General features: G+C 44.4%; 1 protein-coding gene across 1 annotated transcript in view; it reads left to right on the top strand.

The window, feature by feature from the left end:
• Nucleotides 1-20,458, top strand: part of LOC117558203 (laminin subunit beta-4-like) — a gene marked incomplete at its 5' end in the record, with an annotated part of 44,659 nt that overhangs the window by 23,308 nt on the left and 893 nt on the right. The window contains 7 exon segments of the mRNA XM_034234228.1: nucleotides 44-207; nucleotides 304-503; nucleotides 2,703-2,900; nucleotides 3,290-3,434; nucleotides 3,517-3,724; nucleotides 3,945-4,080; nucleotides 4,155-4,325. Coding sequence (XP_034090119.1) covers nucleotides 44-207; nucleotides 304-503; nucleotides 2,703-2,900; nucleotides 3,290-3,434; nucleotides 3,517-3,724; nucleotides 3,945-4,080; nucleotides 4,155-4,325 — 1,222 coding nt within the window.

Here is a 20,458-nt window from a genome sequence, read left to right on the forward strand (position 1 = left end):
CTTCACTGACCCTCTGATATCCCTCCCATCTCTTTCCTCATAGGAAGCTGCAGGACGGTCTGGACCAGAACCGGATCCTGATGGACACATCCGCTCTCCTCCACACAGAGCTGGACAACATTGGTCTGGAGTTCAAGAAGCTGCTGAACAACCTGAAGGATAAAACCTTCACGGATCAGAGCGCCGGAGACATGGAGGACGAGGAGGGTATTTACCCCTCGTCCAGATTAGAGATCTACTTCCTGTTCCTGTGTTCATCTCTTCCATTAGAGATCACTAACATCTACTCTCTCTCCGGTCCAGGGCTGCTGGATGAGATCCAGAACCAGCACAGGGCCTTCATATTGGACGAGAAGAAGGTGAGAAAGGCCATCACAGCTGTGGAGGAATCCATGGACACCAGACAGGAAGTGAAGCGCCGACTGAGCACCTGCAGCCGATCAGACTTGGAGCCGCTGGAGAGGAGGGTCCTGGATCTGAGGGTGGGAGACCTCAACCGGAGGGTGAGTCACACTGACCTCACCCAAAGGGGGAGTAACCCCTGTAACCTGAGCTTCTTCATGCCCCGTTTCCTGTGCTGTGTTTCCTGTGTTGTGTTTCCTGTGTTTCCTGAGTTGTGTTTCTTGTGTTGTGTTTCCTGTGTTTCCTGTGCTGTGTTTCCTGAGTTGTGTTTCCTGTGTTATGTTTCCTGTGTTGTGTTTCCTGTGTTGTGTTTCCTGTGTTTCCTGTGCTGTGTTTCCTGTGTTGTGTTTCCTGTGTTGTGTTTCCTGTGCTGTGTTTCCTGAGTTGTGTTTCCTGAGTTGTGTTTCCTGAGTTGTGTTTCCTGTGCTGTGTTTCCTGTGTTGTGTTTCCTGTGTTGTGTTTCCTGTGTTTCCTGTGTTGTGTTTCCTGAGTTGTGTTTCCTGAGTTGTGTTTCCTGTGCTGTGTTTCCTGTGTTGTGTTTCCTGTGTTGTGTTTCCTGTGTTTCCTGTGCTGTGTTTCCTGAGTTGTGTTTCCTGAGTTGTGTTTCCTGAGTTGTGTTTCCTGAGTTGTGTTTCCTGTGCTGTGTTTCCTGAGTTGTGTTTCCTGTGCTGTGTTTCCTGTGTTGTGTTTCCTGAGTTGTGTTTCCTGTGTTTCCTGAGTTGTGTTTCCTGAGTTGTGTTTCCTGAGTTGTGTTTCCTGTGCTGTGTTTCCTGTGTTGTGTTTCCTGTGTTGTGTTTCCTGTGTTTCCTGTGCTGTGTTTCCTGAGTTGTGTTTCCTGTGTTGTGTTTCCTGTGTTGTGTTTCCTGTGTTGTGTTTCCTGAGTTGTGTTTCCTGTGTTTCCTGTGCTGTGTTTCCTGAGTTGTGTTTCCTGTGTTGTGTTTCCTGTGTTGTGTTTCCTGTGTTTCCTGTGCTGTGTTTCCTGAGTTGTGTTTCCTGTGTTGTGTTTCCTGAGTTGTGTTTCCTGTGTTGTGTTTCCTGAGTTGTGTTTCCTGTGCTGTGTTTCCTGAGTTGTGTTTCCTGAGTTGTGTTTCCTGTGCTGTGTTTCCTGAGTTGTGTTTCCTGTGCTGTGTTTCCTGAGTTGTGTTTCCTGTGTTGTGTTTCCTGAGTTGTGTTTCCTGTGCTGTGTTTCCTGAGTTGTGTTTCCTGTGTTGTGTTTCCTGAGTTGTGTTTCCTGTGCTGTGTTTCCTGAGTTGTGTTTCCTGTGCTGTGTTTCCTGAGTTGTGTTTCCTGTGCTGTGTTTCCTGAGTTGTGTTTCCTGTGTTGTGTTTCCTGTGCTGTGTTTCCTGTGCTGTGTTTCCTGTGTTGTGTTTCCTGTGTTGTGTTTCCTGAGTTGTGTTTCCTGTGTTGTGTTTCCTGTGTTGTGTTTCCTGTGTTTCCTGTGCTGTGTTTCCTGAGTTGTGTTTCCTGTGCTGTGTTTCCTGTGTTTCCTGTGTTGTGTTTCCTGTGTTGTGTTTCCTGAGTTGTGTTTCCTGTGTTTCCTGTGTTGTGTTTCCTGTGTTGTGTTTCCTGAGTTGTGTTTCCTGTGTTGTGTTTCCTGAGTTGTGTTTCCTGTGCTGTGTTTCCTGTGCTGTGTTTCCTGTGTTTCCTGTGTTGTGTTTCCTGTGTTGTGTTTCCTGAGTTGTGTTTCCTGTGCTGTGTTTCCTGTGCTGTGTTTCCTGTGCTGTGTTTCCTGTGCTGTGTTTCCTGTGTTGTGTTTCCTGTGCTGTGTTTCCTGAGTTGTGTTTCCTCTGTTTCCTGAGTTGTGTTTCCTGAGTTGTGTTTCCTGTGTTGTGTTTCCTGAGTTGTGTTTCCTGAGTTGTGTTTCCTGTGCTGTGTTTCCTGTGCTGTGTTTCCTGTGCTGTGTTTCCTGAGTTGTGTTTCCTGTGTTTCCTGAGTTGTGTTTCCTGAGTTGTGTTTCCTGAGTTGTGTTTCCTGTGCTGTGTTTCCTGTGCTGTGTTTCCTGTGCTGTGTTTCCTGTGCTGTGTTTCCTGAGTTGTGTTTCCTGTGTTGTGTTTCCTGAGTTGTGTTTCCTGTGTTGTGTTTCCTGAGTTGTGTTTCCTGTGCTGTGTTTCCTGTGTTGTGTTTCCTGTGTTGTGTTTCCTGTGTTGTGTTTCCTGTGTTGTGTTTCCTGAGTTGTGTTTCCTGTGTTTCCTGTGCTGTGTTTCCTGAGTTGTGTTTCCTGAGTTGTGTTTCCTGTGTTGTGTTTCCTGTGCTCTGTTTCCTGTGCTATACCCTGTGTGTTTCCCCTGTTTTGTGTGCAGGTCTGCGGCGCATCAGGTCCCGACGGGTGCTCAGGATGTGGAGGCGCTCTGTGTGCTCTGGACCTTGGGGGAAGGAAATGTGGCGGCCCAAACTGCGACGGAGCGTTTCCTGTCAGTCAGGAAGCTTCAGAGACGGCAGAGGGAGTGAAGGACAAACTCAGCACACTGCCAAAGGCCCTGCAAGACGCCAACACCAAGGCAGGTTCACACGTCCAGAAAACACGTCTTCTAACCTGAAGCATGAGGCAAGCAGTCTGGATCAGACCAGAACTGGGTCAGACCAGAACTGGGTCAGAAGGGGAGTTTATCCGTAACATGAGTTCTGGAGAAGGTCGGGGGGGCTTAGAAAGGTCAGGTTTCCCAGGACTAGACTGAGGATCAGCCTGGCCTGATGAGAGGATGAACTGGTCCGGCTCAGACGCAGCGACCCTGATGATCCAACGCACTGGAAGCTAAGGCTGCAACATCTAGATCCACCTAGTAAACAGGACATCATCACCGTTAGTTTAAGATCAACAGAAGATCTGTTTCTGGTCACTTTACGCCCGCCTACTGAGTCACAGTTCTAACCATGTGTTCTCTGTCAGATCGATGATGCCACACGGGAGGCTCAGCTCACCAGAAGAAAGGCCAAAGACCTCCAGGACCAGATCAACAGCAACATCGACTCCCTCCAGAGAGAGAAAGATATAACCAAGGCGCTCCTCCAGCGCGTCAGAGACTACCTGATAGGTCAGTGTGATGGTCAGCATTGTCCTCAGTTTACAGGTGAGGAGTTCTCTGATATCTTCAGTAATCCTGTCCTCCCTTACAGACGAGAAGGTTCCTCCAGAGGACATAGAGAAAATGGCCCGCGCTGTTCTGGACATCAAGCTGCCGAGATCCCCGTATCAGACCCGATCACTGATCAATGACATCAACAATCTGCTGTTCAACACCAGTAGCCTCCAGGACAGCCTGGAGAACCTGGAGGATCACGCCAGGACGGCCCATGACCTTCTGAAGGACGCCCGGGAACTCAAGTCAGTGTCCTCAAGCATGAACACCCAAATAACACCAAACATTTGTTAATGCTGAAAATAAAAACCTCAACACCAAACTCTGACTCAATGAGGTCCCGTTGACGAGGTCTCGTGACCAGGTCTCTGACGTCTCGTGACGAGGTCTCGGTGACGAGGTCTCTGACGTCTCTCTACAGCATCATGTCATGAAGGAATCTGTGCTTTTGTTTCTGGTGTTGAGGGAGCGGACGGAGACGGTGGACCTGAGCGGGATCAGTCGAGATCTCTATGAAGCGGAGCGAGCTCAGGACAAAGCCAACGACCAGCTGCACACCTCCACTGGGGACAGGGACCGGACCAGAGACCAGATCCAAGACGTAAACACATCCCAAACGTCTCAAACACCGTCACCTGACTCCTGCTCTGCCTGATCCGTCTCCTTCTGTTTCAGATGAGAGACAAACTGGAGGACATGGAGACGAAGCTGATGAGCCGGAGACCTGAAGACCTGCAGGACCAAATCCCGGCCCTGAAGGAGAAGACGGATCAGAACCGAGAGACAGCAGGAGGCGCTGGAGAGACCGCAGAGAGCGCCGTCAAGCAGAGCGCCGACACGCAGCCGGTGGGAGACATGCTAACAGGCTAACATGCTAACATACCTGCTTACTGTGTGACTTCAAATTAAGAGTATGTATGTCACACTCTAGTGTGAGGTTCCTTTTTATATACCAGCAACTCATTTCCACCGTCAAAGAATAGAGGACCACGGGACAGATTTTAGGTAATTTGTTATACTCAATAAATTACAGTTTAAATACTAAAATAGATCCATCTATAAAAATGGTTAAAAACAAGGTAATAATAGTAGACAATACTACTTAAAATAGCTAAAATAACACTCCCAGGTAAAACTGGTCAATAATACTGTCAATGGCAGAGTCCAGTAATATTCCACACAGGGGGGAGGGGCTTGTCACCGAGTCAATCCGTCAGGACCTCAGGACTCGCTGCCTCGTCCTCCTCCAACCCAGTCTCACGGCATTTCGTGTTCACCAACACGATTTGCCCCTTTTTTTCGTGTTGCACAGCACGATTTTAAAAGCAATGTATTTCTACTGCCTGCAGCACGTCTTTTTCTCCGGTCGGGTCGAGGAAGACCGGAAGCTGTGTGGTTCATAAAAACATGTTCTTACTCAATATCAAGCCACAGTTATTGCTTTTATTTGAAATCGTATAATTTCGGACTTTTGTTTCCGTCTGTGAGGAAAATAAATGGCTCAGAGCCTCAGGATACTGAAATCTGTATTTTTTTAAATCTTTTTTTCCTTCTAATTTGTTATTCTTTTCAAAATAACACACTGTTATTTACTCACCAATAACACACAATTATCCTTGCTTTTATTTATTGGTTTAATTCCATAATCTCTGGCTTTTTTGGCGTCCATTAGGAACTGAATTTCAAAATAAAAATAACCTGAAACAGACGTAGGCATTTCGAGCGATTACCCAAGATCCTCAGCTATGGTTTTAAGCTCGCTTATTGGATGTTTTAGCCGCAATGCATGCTGGGATTTGGTGTTTATATGATATGAAATCCGGAAAACATTTTAAAAGAATAAAATACTTAATTCCGAGCGCTCTTGCTTTTCTCTTTGAAAGTCATCACATAACGGCATTGTAATACACGGTTCGGCTGCATTGTATATTACAGATCTGCCGTAGTTCTTTATTTATAGAGCCCTGATGAGAAGACTTCTGGACAAACTGGAAGAAATGCCGCCGAAACTGAATACTTGACGTGAATCATAAATATATTCAACAATTAAACAACATCTTCAATTTCTCTTCACACAATACGTCTCCTTGCAGTATCAACACTAATTCGTAGATAGGTTATATTTACACCATAACGGTACACAGCTGATATAAAAGGACTGTAGTTTTTAAAGATATTACTGATTTTCTTTGAATGTAAGAATGTAAAGACTGAGTCTGAAATAGTATAGCAATATGCTGTAACATTATGTGAAAGCATGAATAAAACTACACATCTTCAGATGTTGTACGAAAACAAAAGTGTCCTACACTAATAATACAACGTTATTATGGCTGTGTGTACCTTGTGTGCACCGCCTAGTGGTTAAAGCATGTTATTGAATTATTGTTTTAAAAAAAATTAAGAGTACATACTTTCATAGGGGGAAAGTATAAATATAGAATGTAAAAAATCAAGAAGATACTATAAGTGATCTCTACAATAAAACAGTTTAGTGCAGGATGTACAAAGATATTAATATGAGGAGGTGCAAAACAGACTAATTAACCTTTATTAACACATTAAAGAATACTTTAGATTTAGGTCTTCTTTTAAATAAGAAAAAAACTTTGGGGGTATCTATCTACAGATAAATATTAAGCCTGACAAAGTACTTAACGTCTAATATATTGCTTTCCTGCAATGTTAACTATGTTGAAGCATTTATTTTAACTGATATTATACACATTAATTATACTCTTATGTAGATAGTATAAGAAATGTGCAGAATATGACAGTTTAATGGTGGAGGTACACGCATATTGATAGATGTCTTGTAATGCGCTGTTGAGGAACCTGTGACCCAAGTGTTTCATTCATTGCATAACTACACCGTAGTTGTGTATATGATATGTCAATACACCTTAGAAAATCTTGAAATCTTGAAATGGATGTGCAAAATAGCCATAATATACAGTCTTTAATTAACTATTAGTAGAGAATAACGAGTAATTAATATACTTTATAGAGATCTGTAGATACATGTTTAGTCTTCTCAAGCACCAACTATCAAATATCTCTCCTGATTGTTGGCACAATCACATTCCCTGAATTTTACTCAGGTGTAACTAAAGTCTGATTTAAGGGTTGTTTATATTTCACATAATTAATCAGAATCTGCAAAGTAACTCAAATAAATGCAGTGGAGTAAAAATACCAGATTAACCTCTGAATTGTAGTGGAGTAGAATTACAAAGTAACAATGAGCTGTCATGTGGGTATTAATGCTGCGCATTATGGACACAAGCGATTTTCACCCATTTATTAATTATATGTTTTACATTTGATAACACCAATGTGTTTAATACTGGCAACTTCTAATTGTGGGGAAAACGAAAACGTTCAGTAGAGACGTCCCATAGAACATTTTGCGAAACACAATAGCCAGCATGTGTAGTTCTTGGGGGGCGTTCGATAGAGAGGCGAAGTCCCTCCCCTTCCGAAAGCCTCCATGGGACCCCGAAAGCGGAAAATTATACATTGGAGTCAATGGAGAGAGAAAGGTTATCTTTTGATGCCGTTTGAATTGTGCCACGAATGACACATATGATGTTTGTCAATTTAAAAGAACATTTTGCAAGTCAAAAAAATAAAAATGTGTCGTAAAACTGTGAAGTTACACATTTTTTCGTGTGAAACCGCTCAGTGAACTACAGGTCTCTCGTCTCGCACAATATGCGTCACCAACATAAAGATGGCCGTCACGTTAGCACATTTCACCACATTCTTTCAGAATGAGAATAAAAGTATTTTACGAGGTGAACATCACTACAAGTCTGGGCACGTTGAGAGCTGTACCTATATGAAAGGGGAGTTAGTCGGTTCTGTAAGATCAGCGGGACCGGCTTTACAAGGTTTCGGTGAGTAATATGAGTGCAATGTATAACGTTTATGTCAGCTAGCTAACATTAGCTAACAAGGTACACTAACGTGTTTTGTTTTAGCAACTAGTTTTCTCCTTAAGAACTTCGTGGTCTCTGAGTATGCTGTGGATAACATTAGTGTTTACAAGAACAAGGTACACTCCCGTGTTTTGTTTTAGTTGCTCTTCAGATTGAAGCGGCCAGTTTTATACTGACTATACTGTATGTGTGATCTCCTTTTTCTCGTTGTGTCATTTCAGTTTATTTGCTGTGTGTAGATTCAAGGATTTTGGTTATCTAGGCACAGCTGTGTGTGACTCCCTCTGGGACACTGGTATGTGTGTTCCTAATGTAGTGAGCATTGATTAATGAATAAACTACACACTGAGTCTAGATCCTGACCAAATCCTTTTTTATTGTTGATCAAATGTTTTTCAAAAATGTATTCATACATTATTCAGCCTCATCCGTGGCCGAGGCAAAAGCAGCGGGTGTGGGAGAAGTTCGGAGAAGACATGGAAAAGGACTTTCGGGCGGCACCAAAGTTGTTCTGGAAAACTGTCCGACACCTCAGGAGGGGGAAGCAGGGAACCATCCAAGCTGTGTACAGTAAGGATGGGACGTTGTTGACCTCAACTGATGGAGTGTTAGGGCGTTGGAAGGAACACTTTGAGGAACTCCTGAACCCGACAACTCCGCCCTCTATGTTAAAGGCAGAGCTAGAGTATGACGGGGGATCAACACCAATCTCCCGGGGGGAGGTCACTGAGGTCGTCAAACAACTCCACAGTGGCAAAGCCCCGGGGGTGGATGAGATCCGCCCGGAAATGCTGAAGGCTCTGGGTGTTGAGGGACTGTCATGGTTGACACGTCTCATCAACGTTGCGTGGAAGTCGGAAACAGTACCGAAGGAGTGGCAGACCGGGGTGGTGGTTCCCCTTTTTAAAAAGGGGGATCAGAGGGTGTGTGCCAATTACAGAGGCATCACACTACTCAGCCTCCCCGGGAAAGTTTACTCTAAGGTACTCGAAAGGAGGGTCAGGCCGATTGTCGAACCTCAGATTGAGGAGGAACAATGCGGATTCCGTCCTGGTCGTGGAACGACGGATCAGCTTTTTACTCTCGCAAGGATCCTGGAGGGGGCCTGGGAGTACACTTATCCGGTCTACATGTGTTTTGTAGACTTGGAGAAGGCGTATGACCGAGTTCCCAGGGAGTTACTGTGGGAGGTGCTGCGGGAGTATGGGGTGAGGGGGTCTCTACTCAGGGCCATCCAATCTCTGTACTCCCAAAGCGAGAGCTGTGTCCGGGTCCTCGGCAGTAAGTCGGACCCATTTCCGGTGAGGGTTGGCCTCCGCCAGGGCTGCGCTTTGTCACCAATCCTGTTTGTAATATACATGGATCGGATTTCGAGGCGTAGTCATGGGGGAGGGGGTCTGCAGTTCGGTGGACTAAGGATTGCACCACTGCTTTTTGCAGATGATGTGGTTCTAATGGCTTCATCGGTCTGCGACTTTCAGCACTCACTGGATCGGTTCGCAACCGAGTGTGAAGCGGCTGGGATGAGGATCAGCACCTCCAAATCTGAGGCCATGGTTCTCAGCAGGAAACCGATGGACTGTCCACTTCAAGTAGGGAATGAGTCCTTACCCCAAGTGAAGGAGTTCAAGTATCTCGGGGTCTTGTTCTCGAGTGAGGGAACAATGGAGCGTGAGATGGGCCGGAGAATCAGAGCAGCGGGAGCGGTACTGCAGTCGCTTTACCGCACCGTTGTGACGAAAAGGGAGCTGAGCCAGAAGGCAAAGCTCTCTGTCTACCGGGCCATTTTCGTTCCTACCCTCACCTATGGCCATGAAGGATGGGTCATGACCGAAAGAACGAGATCGCGGATACAAGCGGCCGAGATGGGTTTTCTCCGCAGGGTGGCTGGTGTCTCCCTTAGGGATAAGGTGAGAAGTTCGGTCATCAGGGAGGGACTCGGAGTTGAGCCGCTCCTCCTTCGCGTCGAAAGGAGCCAGTTGAGGTGGTTCGGGCACCTAGTTAGGATGCCACCTGGGCGCCTCCCTAGGGAGGTGTTCCAGGCACGTCCAGCTGGGAAGAGACCAAGGGGTAGACCTAGGACCAGGTGGAGGGATTATATCTCTTCGCTGGCCTGGGAGCGCCTTGGGATCCCCCAGTCAGAGCTGGTTGATGTCGCCAGGGAAAAGAAAGTTTGGGGCTCTCTGCTGGAACTACTACCCCCGCGACCCGACCACGGATAAGCGGGAGAAGATGGATGGATGGATGGTATTCATACACATTTAGAAAAATACAATGTACAATCACAACCAATACAACACAAATTACAAAAAATACAGAAAAAACAAACAATAACAATCAGACAAGAGGACAAAACTATGGAAAAATAAACCCTCCCACCCCCAGATCCGGACCATCCTTGTATTATTGCTCATTCAATCTATTATAGCATGCTAACAAATGGTACTTACTTTATTTTTACAGATCTGCATGGGAGACGATGGCGCGATGCAGAGCGCTGTCTGTGATTGTGCACAGGGGATGTACAAATGCAGCCACGCTGCAGCATTGGCAATATTTGCCATGTGGCAGATCAGCTCCACAGATGTTGAGTGCCAGTGGAGGAAGCCTGGCACTTCCAAAGTAGTCCAGCCGGTGTCTCAACTTTACCAACAGCGAGAGGAGACATACAACCCACTGGCCAGAGACATCGCCAACTGTCAACTGGGGGGTTGTAAACGAGGCCGAAGGGGTGAAGGCTTTTGTGGAGGCCTATCAAGTGACAGTATTAGAATCGAGTCTGGTCTCTTTGTGAGTGAGTCGGGTGTTTTGGGAGCATCACCCGATGGACTTGTGCAGCCATCTGCCCTGCTGGAGGTGAAGTGTCCACACAGCCAGAGGAACATGACCATCACGGAGGCAGTCCAGTTACCATCCTTCTGTCTCCGTGAGGAGGGTGGGTCATATATTCTCAAGGAGAATCACCCATACTGGCACCAGGTCCAAGGGCAGCTGCATATCACAGACCGGAGCCTCTGCTACTTTGTTGTGTGGACCACGAAGGAGGCGATCATCATCCCCATCCCCAAAGACCCTGCATGGCATGGAAATCTCGTCCTCCTGGAACAATTCTACACCCAGCATATGCTCCCTGTGTTGGCCAGTAGAGAGGAGGACATTTCAATAAACATACTCTTAACACCCTCGGACTCTGCGTTGTGTTTGGTATGTGTGATGGGGTGTTATGCAGAGGGGAGGAAAACAGGACACAGCAGATTGGGATTGTGGTGGAGATGCTGAGCAGTTATTTAATTGTTGCATGTAATTATTATTATACTGCGTGCTTCTGAGTTATTCCATCTTTTGCTGTAACATGGATCTGTATGTAACTCTATATTTACTTGTTATCTACCACACTTCCTTCTACATCATACACCATCATTATACATGATGGTGTATATAGGATATATATATTTGTATACATATCTGTAAATTGTATAATTTTATTTAAACGTCTTTTTGATCTCTCAAACTGAGTAAGATTGACAATAAAGTTGACTTTGAAAAATATATATATTCTTTATGAAAAGAGTTGACTGTTGTCAAATGAATCCAAATGAAACGTTGGATTGAACTACAACTACGCCTTTAAATCTCTACGGACTGTTTTTCAGTGGGATGGCAAGTTCCTATCTTTAAACATTTATTAGTTTTTTCTCAGAACAGATTTGATTTTCTGAAGTTAATTTAACTTTGCCGACCATGTAAGGCCATTATTAAAAAGTACAATCAATTTGTTTAGGATTGACTAAAATAATGAAAAACATTCATTTGGATAATTTACTGACAGAATAAGAAACTCAATGATGCTCTACTCACCTGTTCCCTTTTTATAAAGTGAAACAGTTGAAACGATAGATTTTAGTAAAATTAAAAACAACCTTCTCCAAAAGCTATCAAGGAATATACCGAATACTTGTTTTAGAACTTTATTACATATTTGTATATAAATAGTTTGAATGATCCATAATTGACAGAAGCTTGCGTTTACACTGACCTGTTACGGCCCGTACACACAGCAGCTTTTGGCGATTTGTCCACCGCTTCCAGCGCGTCTCCGCCCATTGACTTTGAATGGGGATGACGTCACTTTCCCTCGCTTGTCGCCGAACTGCATTGTGGGGGGGCGAGGCGAAGATTTCCAGGATTTCCAGGATGTTCAGGATTCCAAAATTGAACAATGTTCAACTTTTGAGGCTGAGCTGGAAGCGACAGCCAATCAGATCCGTTTATGCAAATCTGACAGTTCAAGCGCTAGCCAATCAAACCGCGTGCAAGCTGGGAGAGCCAGACCGCAGTTCATTCTATATTCCACAAAAATGGAGGAGAAGTTAGTTATTGCGGTAGCAAATCACCCGGTTCTTTATGACCAGTCCCTATTTACTTACCGGGATACAAACCGGAGGAACCAGGCATGGAGGGAGGTGGCAGAGGCAGTGGGTGAAACTGGTAGGTTTTCGCTTGTTTGGGGATTTTATATCCAGTTTACTTCGTTGCTAGTTTACTTCGTTGCTAGCAAGCATAGACAGTATCATTAGCCAGCATGGAATGTAGCATAAAATAGCACCATAAACATTAATCTCATAAATGTTCAAAATGTTAAAAAAATAAATGTTCATCATAGCCCTTCCTATTTGACAATAGTGTAGAAGAACCGGGTTTTTTTGCTTTGTATGTCGGGGGCGGGATATTCATGTGATATTCATGTGATTGGTTGTTGGTCGCGAAATCCCCAAGCTGTCAGACACGCCCAGCTCCAGGATTTTCAAGATTTGGTCAAAGCTGCTGTGTGGACACACCGTTACTCATATATTAATGTCTTTGTAACTTCGGTAAACCACTACCTCACTCATTTATTTCATTCATCACGGTTCAGTAAACTAAGTGATACATGAACCAGTTTAATCATTATAATAACGTAGGATTGCAACTCTTTGAAACTGTGGGTGGCTCTTAAAAGAGCCGTTGTGTTTGGGTGTTCTGGTCTCAGGTCAGTCTAAGCCCTCTCTTCGCGGATGCGGCGGGCCAGCTGGATGTCCTTGGGCATGATGGTGACCCTCTTTGCTTGGTTCATCTTACTGGGGGGCAGCTACATGGATGTCGGTGCAGTCCACAATCATTGCGCAGTTGAAGGCAGAATGAATTTATTATTGACTCCGAATGAAGCACAACTTCATGTCATACAATACATTGACTTTATTTGTAATTGTGTAAAAACTAGGGCCGGGACTCGATTAAAAAAATTAATCTAATTAATTAGAGGCTTTGTAATTAATTAATCTAAATTAATCGCATTTTTAATCACATATAAATATTTGACCTAAGAACAGTGAGAAGCAATTTTTTTCACATGGATTTTAGTATACCATTAGGCGCATTCCCACCGCAGTACTTTTCCCACAAAGGTTCATGAGAACTTAGTTCATGAGAACTCTTTGAACCTGGGGGAGGATTAGGCAAATGAAGCCGCTGACGTCACTTCTTCTTCTTCTTCTGCTTTGGGTTTACTGGCAGGCCGCAAACCACTTCACGGCGTATACTGCCGCCCAAAGTCCCCGGCCGGAAGTCCCCGGAGTTGGGGACTGGCTTCAGTAGAAGCTGCTGGGAGTCCCAGCAGCTTCTACTGAAGCCTTCCGAGTAAATCGCCAGAACGCCGACACCTCCTCATCTCCACCGCTCCCATGTTTTATTTTGTGTTGCCATAAGTTAGTCTCTGCGTTTCTGCGCTGGGCTAATGCTAATGCTAATAATGCTAATGCGAGGATAATAAAATGGCGGCTTCACAAAACGTTTTGGGAGTTTTACGGGGCGTGGTTTGCAATCCGCCCAGCCAATCAGACATATAGCTCTTTTCTCACAAGAGAGCCGTACGAAAGTCCCTGCTCTCTAGCAGCTCTCTGCTCTCTAGCAGCTCTCTGCTCTCTAGCAGCTCTCTGCTCTCTAGCAGCTCTCTGCTCTCTAGCAGGGACTTTCGTGGGGGTAAAAAGGTTCTCATGAACTCATTTTAGTACCGGCTCTTTTTGGTGTGAACGCGATAAAAGAGGCTAACGTCCACGCTAGCTTCCACGCTAGCTGCTATATGTTTTGCATTGAGGTGATACTTGAGGCTTGATGTGCTGCGGTGATATGCGAATTCCTTTTTGCATAATTTGCACACAACCGTGCTCTTATCGACGCTTCCATCCGTCCGTTTTTTTAAAACAACATTTCCCACTGTTGTTCACTGTGGTTTGTTGTTGTCTGAAGTCATGAACGTTAGTTGGTGCTCCAGTATAATCGGTACGCCTGAAACTCATCCAGTGAGAAACGTTCCGCGGTGCAAAAATAAGTGCGATTAAAATGCGTTAATTTTTTTAACGCGTTAATTTTTCTGTAATTCATTCATCTTAATTAACGCGTTAAAGTCCCGGCCCTAGTAAAAACATATGAGCATTGATTAGCAAGCAGGACCTGCAGGAACAGAGAATGGTGATGGATGGAGCTGGGAAGAGAGAAGAATAAAGAAAACGGATCAACTTTATTATCGGATATTAAAAATTCTATTTCAAAACAAGTTGCCGCTCCTACAGTTTTCTAGTATGTAAAGATGATTTCACATGACCTATGCAAAATATCACACTCAATACATGTGTGTCTCTGGGGGGTGCATTGTGCCTTTGATGTATATAAATAATATACCATAACCAAATACTATTACGTACAGTGGAAATCAGGTTGCCAGAGCAGGTCAGTGTGCATGTTCCTCAACGTCTCAGCAGTTACAGGTGAGGTAAAGAAAATAAAAGAGAAAAAGGTCAGTAACAACACTTTAAAGTAACAACACTTAGTTTAAAGTAACAACACTTTGAATAATTATCTCTTCTAACAATTTTCTCTCAATAAGCACACAACGACTGTCTTTCCAACAAACAGATTGTCATCACAATGAAACACGTCCAGAAGAATGACATGCAAAGCTCCCTGCCTGCCTTCGACTCTCCCTGAACTGCTTCCTTAGCACCCGGTGGAGGGCGCAGTAGGCTACTCTTCAAATGTTTCACGAAATACTTACCATCATGTTTGGTTACTGTTTAACATTTTGGTTTACTTCATGTAATAAAATAATAACTTCATGGTAAGGCTACTAAAAATGACAAGGCTAAGTAATGTAATGCTAACTAACGTGCTCGCTACTCGTCGCTACTAGCTAGGTAGCTAACTTGACTATGTTCCACAACATGTATATTACCTATGATATTACCTGATATGTCTGATCCAGCGACTCCTGGTCCTTTCATCAGACGGGAAGTGATAGAACGAGCAAGTGGTATGATCACTTTTGTGACTACAACCTGGTACAAAGCACACAGGCATCTTGTAAAAGTGAACCAACCACTTGGAGCATTATCGCCTGTGACATCACTTACGCGACCCAGAATGGGATTTGGGATTTGTAGTCTTTGTAGTCGCGTATTTTTCATAGTCTTATATTTCAGCAGTTTTACGACAAAATGTGACTTTTTTGACATGGAAATGATTGTTTAAGATTGACAAACATCATATGTGTAGTTCGTGGCACAATTCAAACGGGATCAAAAGATACGTGTTCTCTCTCCATTGAATTTAATGTAAATGTTTCGCTTCCGGGGTCCCATGGTCCGGAAGTAGATGGGCGTGACTTCGCCTCTCCATTCCAGTTTTGGATAGTCTGGCTTGGTTTCGTTCCATTTCACACAGCTGTTTGACGCTCTGCGTAACCTTACGGGGACTGTAGTCCTAAACGATAGCTGGGGATTATGGGTAGTGTAGTGTCTTCGGCCATCTTAAACTCAGAAATGTTGACAATCGCAATGATGCTCGAAATGTCCCTTATAGGCCTACATCTGTTTCCGGTTATTTTTATTTGGAAATTCAGTTCCTAACGGACGCCAAAAAAGCCCAAGATTATGGAATCAAACCAATAAATAAAAGCAAGGATAATTGTGTGTTATTGGTGAGTAAATAACAGTGTGCTATTTTGAAAAGAATAACGAATTAGAAGGAAAAAAAGATTTAAAAAAATACAGATTTCAGTATTCTGAGGCTCTGAGCCATTTATTTTCCTCACAGACGGCAACAAAAGTCCGAAATTATACGATTTAAAATAAAAGCAATAACTGTGGCTTGATATTGAGTAAGAACATGTTTTTATGAACCACAGAGCTTCCGGTCTTCCTCGATCCGACCGGAGAAAAAGACGTGCTGCAGGCAGTAGAAATACATTGCTTTTAAAATCGTGCTGTGCAACACGAAAAAAAGGGGCAAATCGTGTTGGTGAACACGAAATGCCGTGAGACTGGGTTACCTCCTCGGCGTCTCTCCTAGGCTCCGCCTCTCGTCACTCCTCCACTCTGCAACACTGATGCGGCGGGAGAGAGAGAGAAAAAAGCCCTCAGTGGCGCAGACGCTCAACAGCAATAACACCACACAGACAAACAGCTGGGCTTGCCTGGTGACTTCCCTTTATTTAGCTGTTTTCAAGCGTTGTATGTGGTCTCCCCCGGTCCGATTGCTCCCAGCGTCTCTGCCGTCTTTCCTCTGCTCTGCTCTGCTTCCTGCTTTCCGCTTTCCTTTCTCCGTTCCTCCGTTTTCTCGTTCGTCCTTCTCCTTGCACCTCTTCCCGTCTTTTTCCTCCTGCTCAGCTGTGTCTGATTGCTTAAAAACAAAAATACCGTTCACTATCGGCCAATCATGCGCCATGGGGGGTTAGTCCAGTCAGACAGAGCCGGTTTCAATAATGCCAATCCCAAGAAATAAACCAACAAGATTCACAGGTAAAATCATGCAGTAATCACTCCATTAAAAACCACAGCACAAGTAGAAAAACATGCAATGATCCTTAAAATCACACCTTAGAAAAACATGCAATGATCCTTAAAATCACACCTTAGAAAAACATGCAATGATCCTTAAAATCACACCTTAGAAAAACATGCAATGATCCTTAAAATCACACCTTAGATGTTGATTAAAACCAAACTTGAATAAATAATTAAAACATGCACATTTTGGGATTTCAGGCCAATAGAATACTGCCACTCCGACATGTACATTAGTAAGCAGTACACATTACTCTGTCTCCAGCAGTACTCAGTACTTGTTGTGTACTCTGTGTCTCCAGCAGTACTCAGTACTTGTTGTATACTCTGTGTCTCCAGCAGTACTCAGTATTTGTTGTGTACTCTGTGTCTCCAGCAGTACTCAGTACTTGTTGTATACTCTGTGTCTCCAGCAGTACTCAGTATTTGTTGTGTACTCTGTGTCTCCAGCAGTACTCAGTACTTGTTGTGTACTCTGTGTCTCCAGCAGTACTCAGTACTTGTTGTGTACTCTGTGTCTCCAGCAGTACTCAGTACTTGTTGTGTACTCTGTGTCTCCAGCAGTACTCAGTACTTGTTGTGTACTCTGTGTCTCCAGCAGTACTCAGTATTTGTTGTGTACTCTGTGTCTCCAGCAGTACTCAGTACTTGTTGTGTACTCTGTGTCTCCAGCAGTACTCAGTACTTGTTGTATACTCTGTGTCTCCAGCAGTACTCAGTATTTGTTGTGTACTCTGTGTGTCTCCAGCAGTACTCAGTACTTGTTGTGTACTCTGTGTCTCCAGCAGTACTCAGTACTTGTTGTGTACTCTGTGTCTCCAGCAGTACTCAGTACTTGTTGTGTACTCTGTGTCTCCAGCAGTACTCAGTATTTGTTGTGTACTCTTTGTCTCCAGCAGTACTCAGTACTTGTTGTGTACTCTTTGTCTCCAGCAGTACTCAGTACTTGTTGTGTACTCTGCGTCTCCAGCAGTACTCATTATTTGTTGTGTACTCTGTGTGTCTCCAGCAGTACTCAGTACTTGTTGTGTACTCTGTGTCTCCAGCAGTACTCAGTACTTGTTGTATACTCTGTGTCTCCAGCAGTACTCAGTATTTGTTGTGTACTCTGTGTGTCTCCAGCAGTACTCAGTACTTGTTGTGTACTCTGTGTCTCCAGCAGTACTCAGTACTTGTTGTGTACTCTGTGTCTCCAGCAGTACTCAGTACTTGTTGTGTACTCTGTGTCTCCAGCAGTACTCAGTATTTGTTGTGTACTCTGTGTCTCCAGCAGTACTCAGTACTTGTTGTGTACTCTTTGTCTCCAGCAGTACTCAGTACTTGTTGTGTACTCTGCGTCTCCAGCAGTACTCATTATTTGTTGTGTACTCTGTGTCTCCAGCAGTACTCATTATTTGTTGTGTACTCTGTGTCTCCAGCAGTACTCAGTATTTGTTGTATACTCTGTGTCTCCAGCAGTACTCAGTATTTGTTGTGTACTCTGTGTCTCCAGCAGTACTCAGTACTTGTTGTGTACTCTTTGTCTCCAGCAGTACTCAGTACTTGTTGTGTACTCTGCGTTTCCAGCAGTACTCATTATTTGTTGTGTACTCTGTGTCTCCAGCAGTACTCAGTACTTGTTGTGTACTCTGTGTCTCCAGCAGTACTCAGTACTTGTTGTGTACTCTGTGTCTCCAGCAGTACTCAGTACTTGTTGTGTGCTCTGTGTCTCCAGCAGTACTCAGTATTTGTTGTGTACTCTGTGTCTCCAGCAGTACTCAGTACTTGTTGTGTACTCTGTGTCTCCAGCAGTACTCAGTACTTGTTGTGTACTCTGTGTCTCCAGCAGTACTCAGTACTTGTTGTGTACTCTGTGTCTCCAGCAGTACTCAGTACTTGTTGTGTACTCTGTGTCTCCAGCAGTACTCAGTACTTGTTGTGTACTCTGTGTCTCCAGCAGTACTCAGTATTTGTTGTGTACTCTTTGTCTCCAGCAGTACTCAGTACTTGTTGTGTACTCTTTGTCTCCAGCAGTACTCAGTACTTGTTGTGTACTCTGCGTCTCCAGCAGTACTCATTATTTGTTGTGTACTCTGTGTGTCTCCAGCAGTACTCAGTACTTGTTGTGTACTCTGTGTCTCCAGCAGTACTCAGTACTTGTTGTATACTCTGTGTCTCCAGCAGTACTCAGTATTTGTTGTGTACTCTGTGTGTCTCCAGCAGTACTCAGTACTTGTTGTGTACTCTGTGTCTCCAGCAGTACTCAGTACTTGTTGTGTACTCTGTGTCTCCAGCAGTACTCAGTACTTGTTGTGTACTCTGTGTCTCCAGCAGTACTCAGTATTTGTTGTGTACTCTTTGTCTCCAGCAGTACTCAGTACTTGTTGTGTACTCTTTGTCTCCAGCAGTACTCAGTACTTGTTGTGTACTCTGCGTCTCCAGCAGTACTCATTATTTGTTGTGTACTCTGTGTCTCCAGCAGTACTCATTATTTGTTGTGTACTCTGTGTCTCCAGCAGTACTCAGTATTTGTTGTATACTCTGTGTCTCCAGCAGTACTCAGTATTTGTTGTGTACTCTGTGTCTCCAGCAGTACTCAGTACTTGTTGTGTACTCTTTGTCTCCAGCAGTACTCAGTACTTGTTGTGTACTCTGCGTTTCCAGCAGTACTCATTATTTGTTGTGTACTCTGTGTCTCCAGCAGTACTCAGTACTTGTTGTGTACTCTGTGTCTCCAGCAGTACTCAGTACTTGTTGTGTACTCTGTGTCTCCAGCAGTACTCAGTACTTGTTGTGTGCTCTGTGTCTCCAGCAGTACTCAGTATTTGTTGTGTACTCTGTGTCTCCAACAGTACTCAGTACTTTTTGTGTACTCTGTGTCTCCAGCAGTACTCAGTACTTGTTGTGTACTCTGTGTCTCCAGCAGTACTCAGTACTTGTTGTGTACTCTGTGTCTCCAACAGTACTCAGTATTTGTTGTGTACTCTGTGTCTCCAGCAGTACTCAGTACTTGTTGTGTACTCTGTGTCTCCAGCAGTACTCAGTACTTGTTGTGTACTCTGTGTCTCCAGCAGTACTCAGTACTTGTTGTGTGCTCTGTGTCTCCAGCAGTACTCAGTATTTGTTGTGTACTCTGTGTCTCCAACAGTACTCAGTACTTGTTGTGTACTCTGTGTCTCCAGCAGTACTCAGTACTTGTTGTGTACTCTGTGTCTCCAGCAGTACTCAGTACTTGTTGTGTACTCTGTGTCTCCAGCAGTACTCAGTACTTGTTGTGTACTCTGTGTCTCCAGCAGTACTCAGAACTTGTTGTGTACTCTGTGTCTCCAGCAGTACTCAGTACTTGTTGTGTGCTCTGTGTCTCCAGCAGTACTCAGTACTTGTTGTGTGCTCTGTGTCTCCAGCAGTACTCAGTACTTGTTGTGTACTCTGTGTCTCCAGCAGTACTCAGTACTTGTTGTGTACTCTGTGTCTCCAGCAGTACTCAGTACTTGTTGTGTACTCTGTGTCTCCAGCAGTACTCAGTACTTGTTGTGTACTCTGTGTCTCCAGCAGTACTCAGTACTTGTTGTGTGCTCTGTGTCTCCAGCAGTACTCAGTACTTGTTGTGTACTCTGTGTCTCCAGCAGTACTCAGTACTTGTTGTGTACTCTGTGTCTCCAGCAGTACTCAGTACTTGTTGTGTACTCTGTGTCTCCAGCAGTACTCAGTACTTGTTGTGTACTCTGTGTCTCCAGCAGTACTCAGAACTTGTTGTGTACTCTGTGTCTCCAGCAGTACTCAGTACTTGTTGTGTGCTCTGTGTCTCCAGCAGTACTCAGTACTTGTTGTGTGCTCTGTGTCTCCAGCAGTACTCAGTACTTGTTGTGTACTCTGTGTCTCCAGCAGTACTCAGTACTTGTTGTGTACTCTGTGTCTCCAGCAGTACTCAGTACTTGTTGTGTACTCTGTGTCTCCAGCAGTACTCAGTACTTGTTGTGTACTCTGTGTCTCCAGCAGTACTCAGTACTTGTTGTGTACTCTGTGTCTCCAGCAGTACTCAGTACTTGTTGTGTACTCTGTGTCTCCAGCAGTACTCAGTACTTGTTGTGTACTCTGTGTCTCCAGCAGTACTCAGTACTTGTTGTGTACTCTGTGTCTCCAGCAGTACTCAGTACTTGTTGTGTACTCTGTGTCTCCAGCA

The sequence above is a fragment of the Gymnodraco acuticeps genome, unplaced genomic scaffold (assembly GCF_902827175.1).
Source record: "Gymnodraco acuticeps unplaced genomic scaffold, fGymAcu1.1, whole genome shotgun sequence".
NCBI classification, from domain to species: Eukaryota; Metazoa; Chordata; class Actinopteri; order Perciformes; family Bathydraconidae; genus Gymnodraco; species Gymnodraco acuticeps.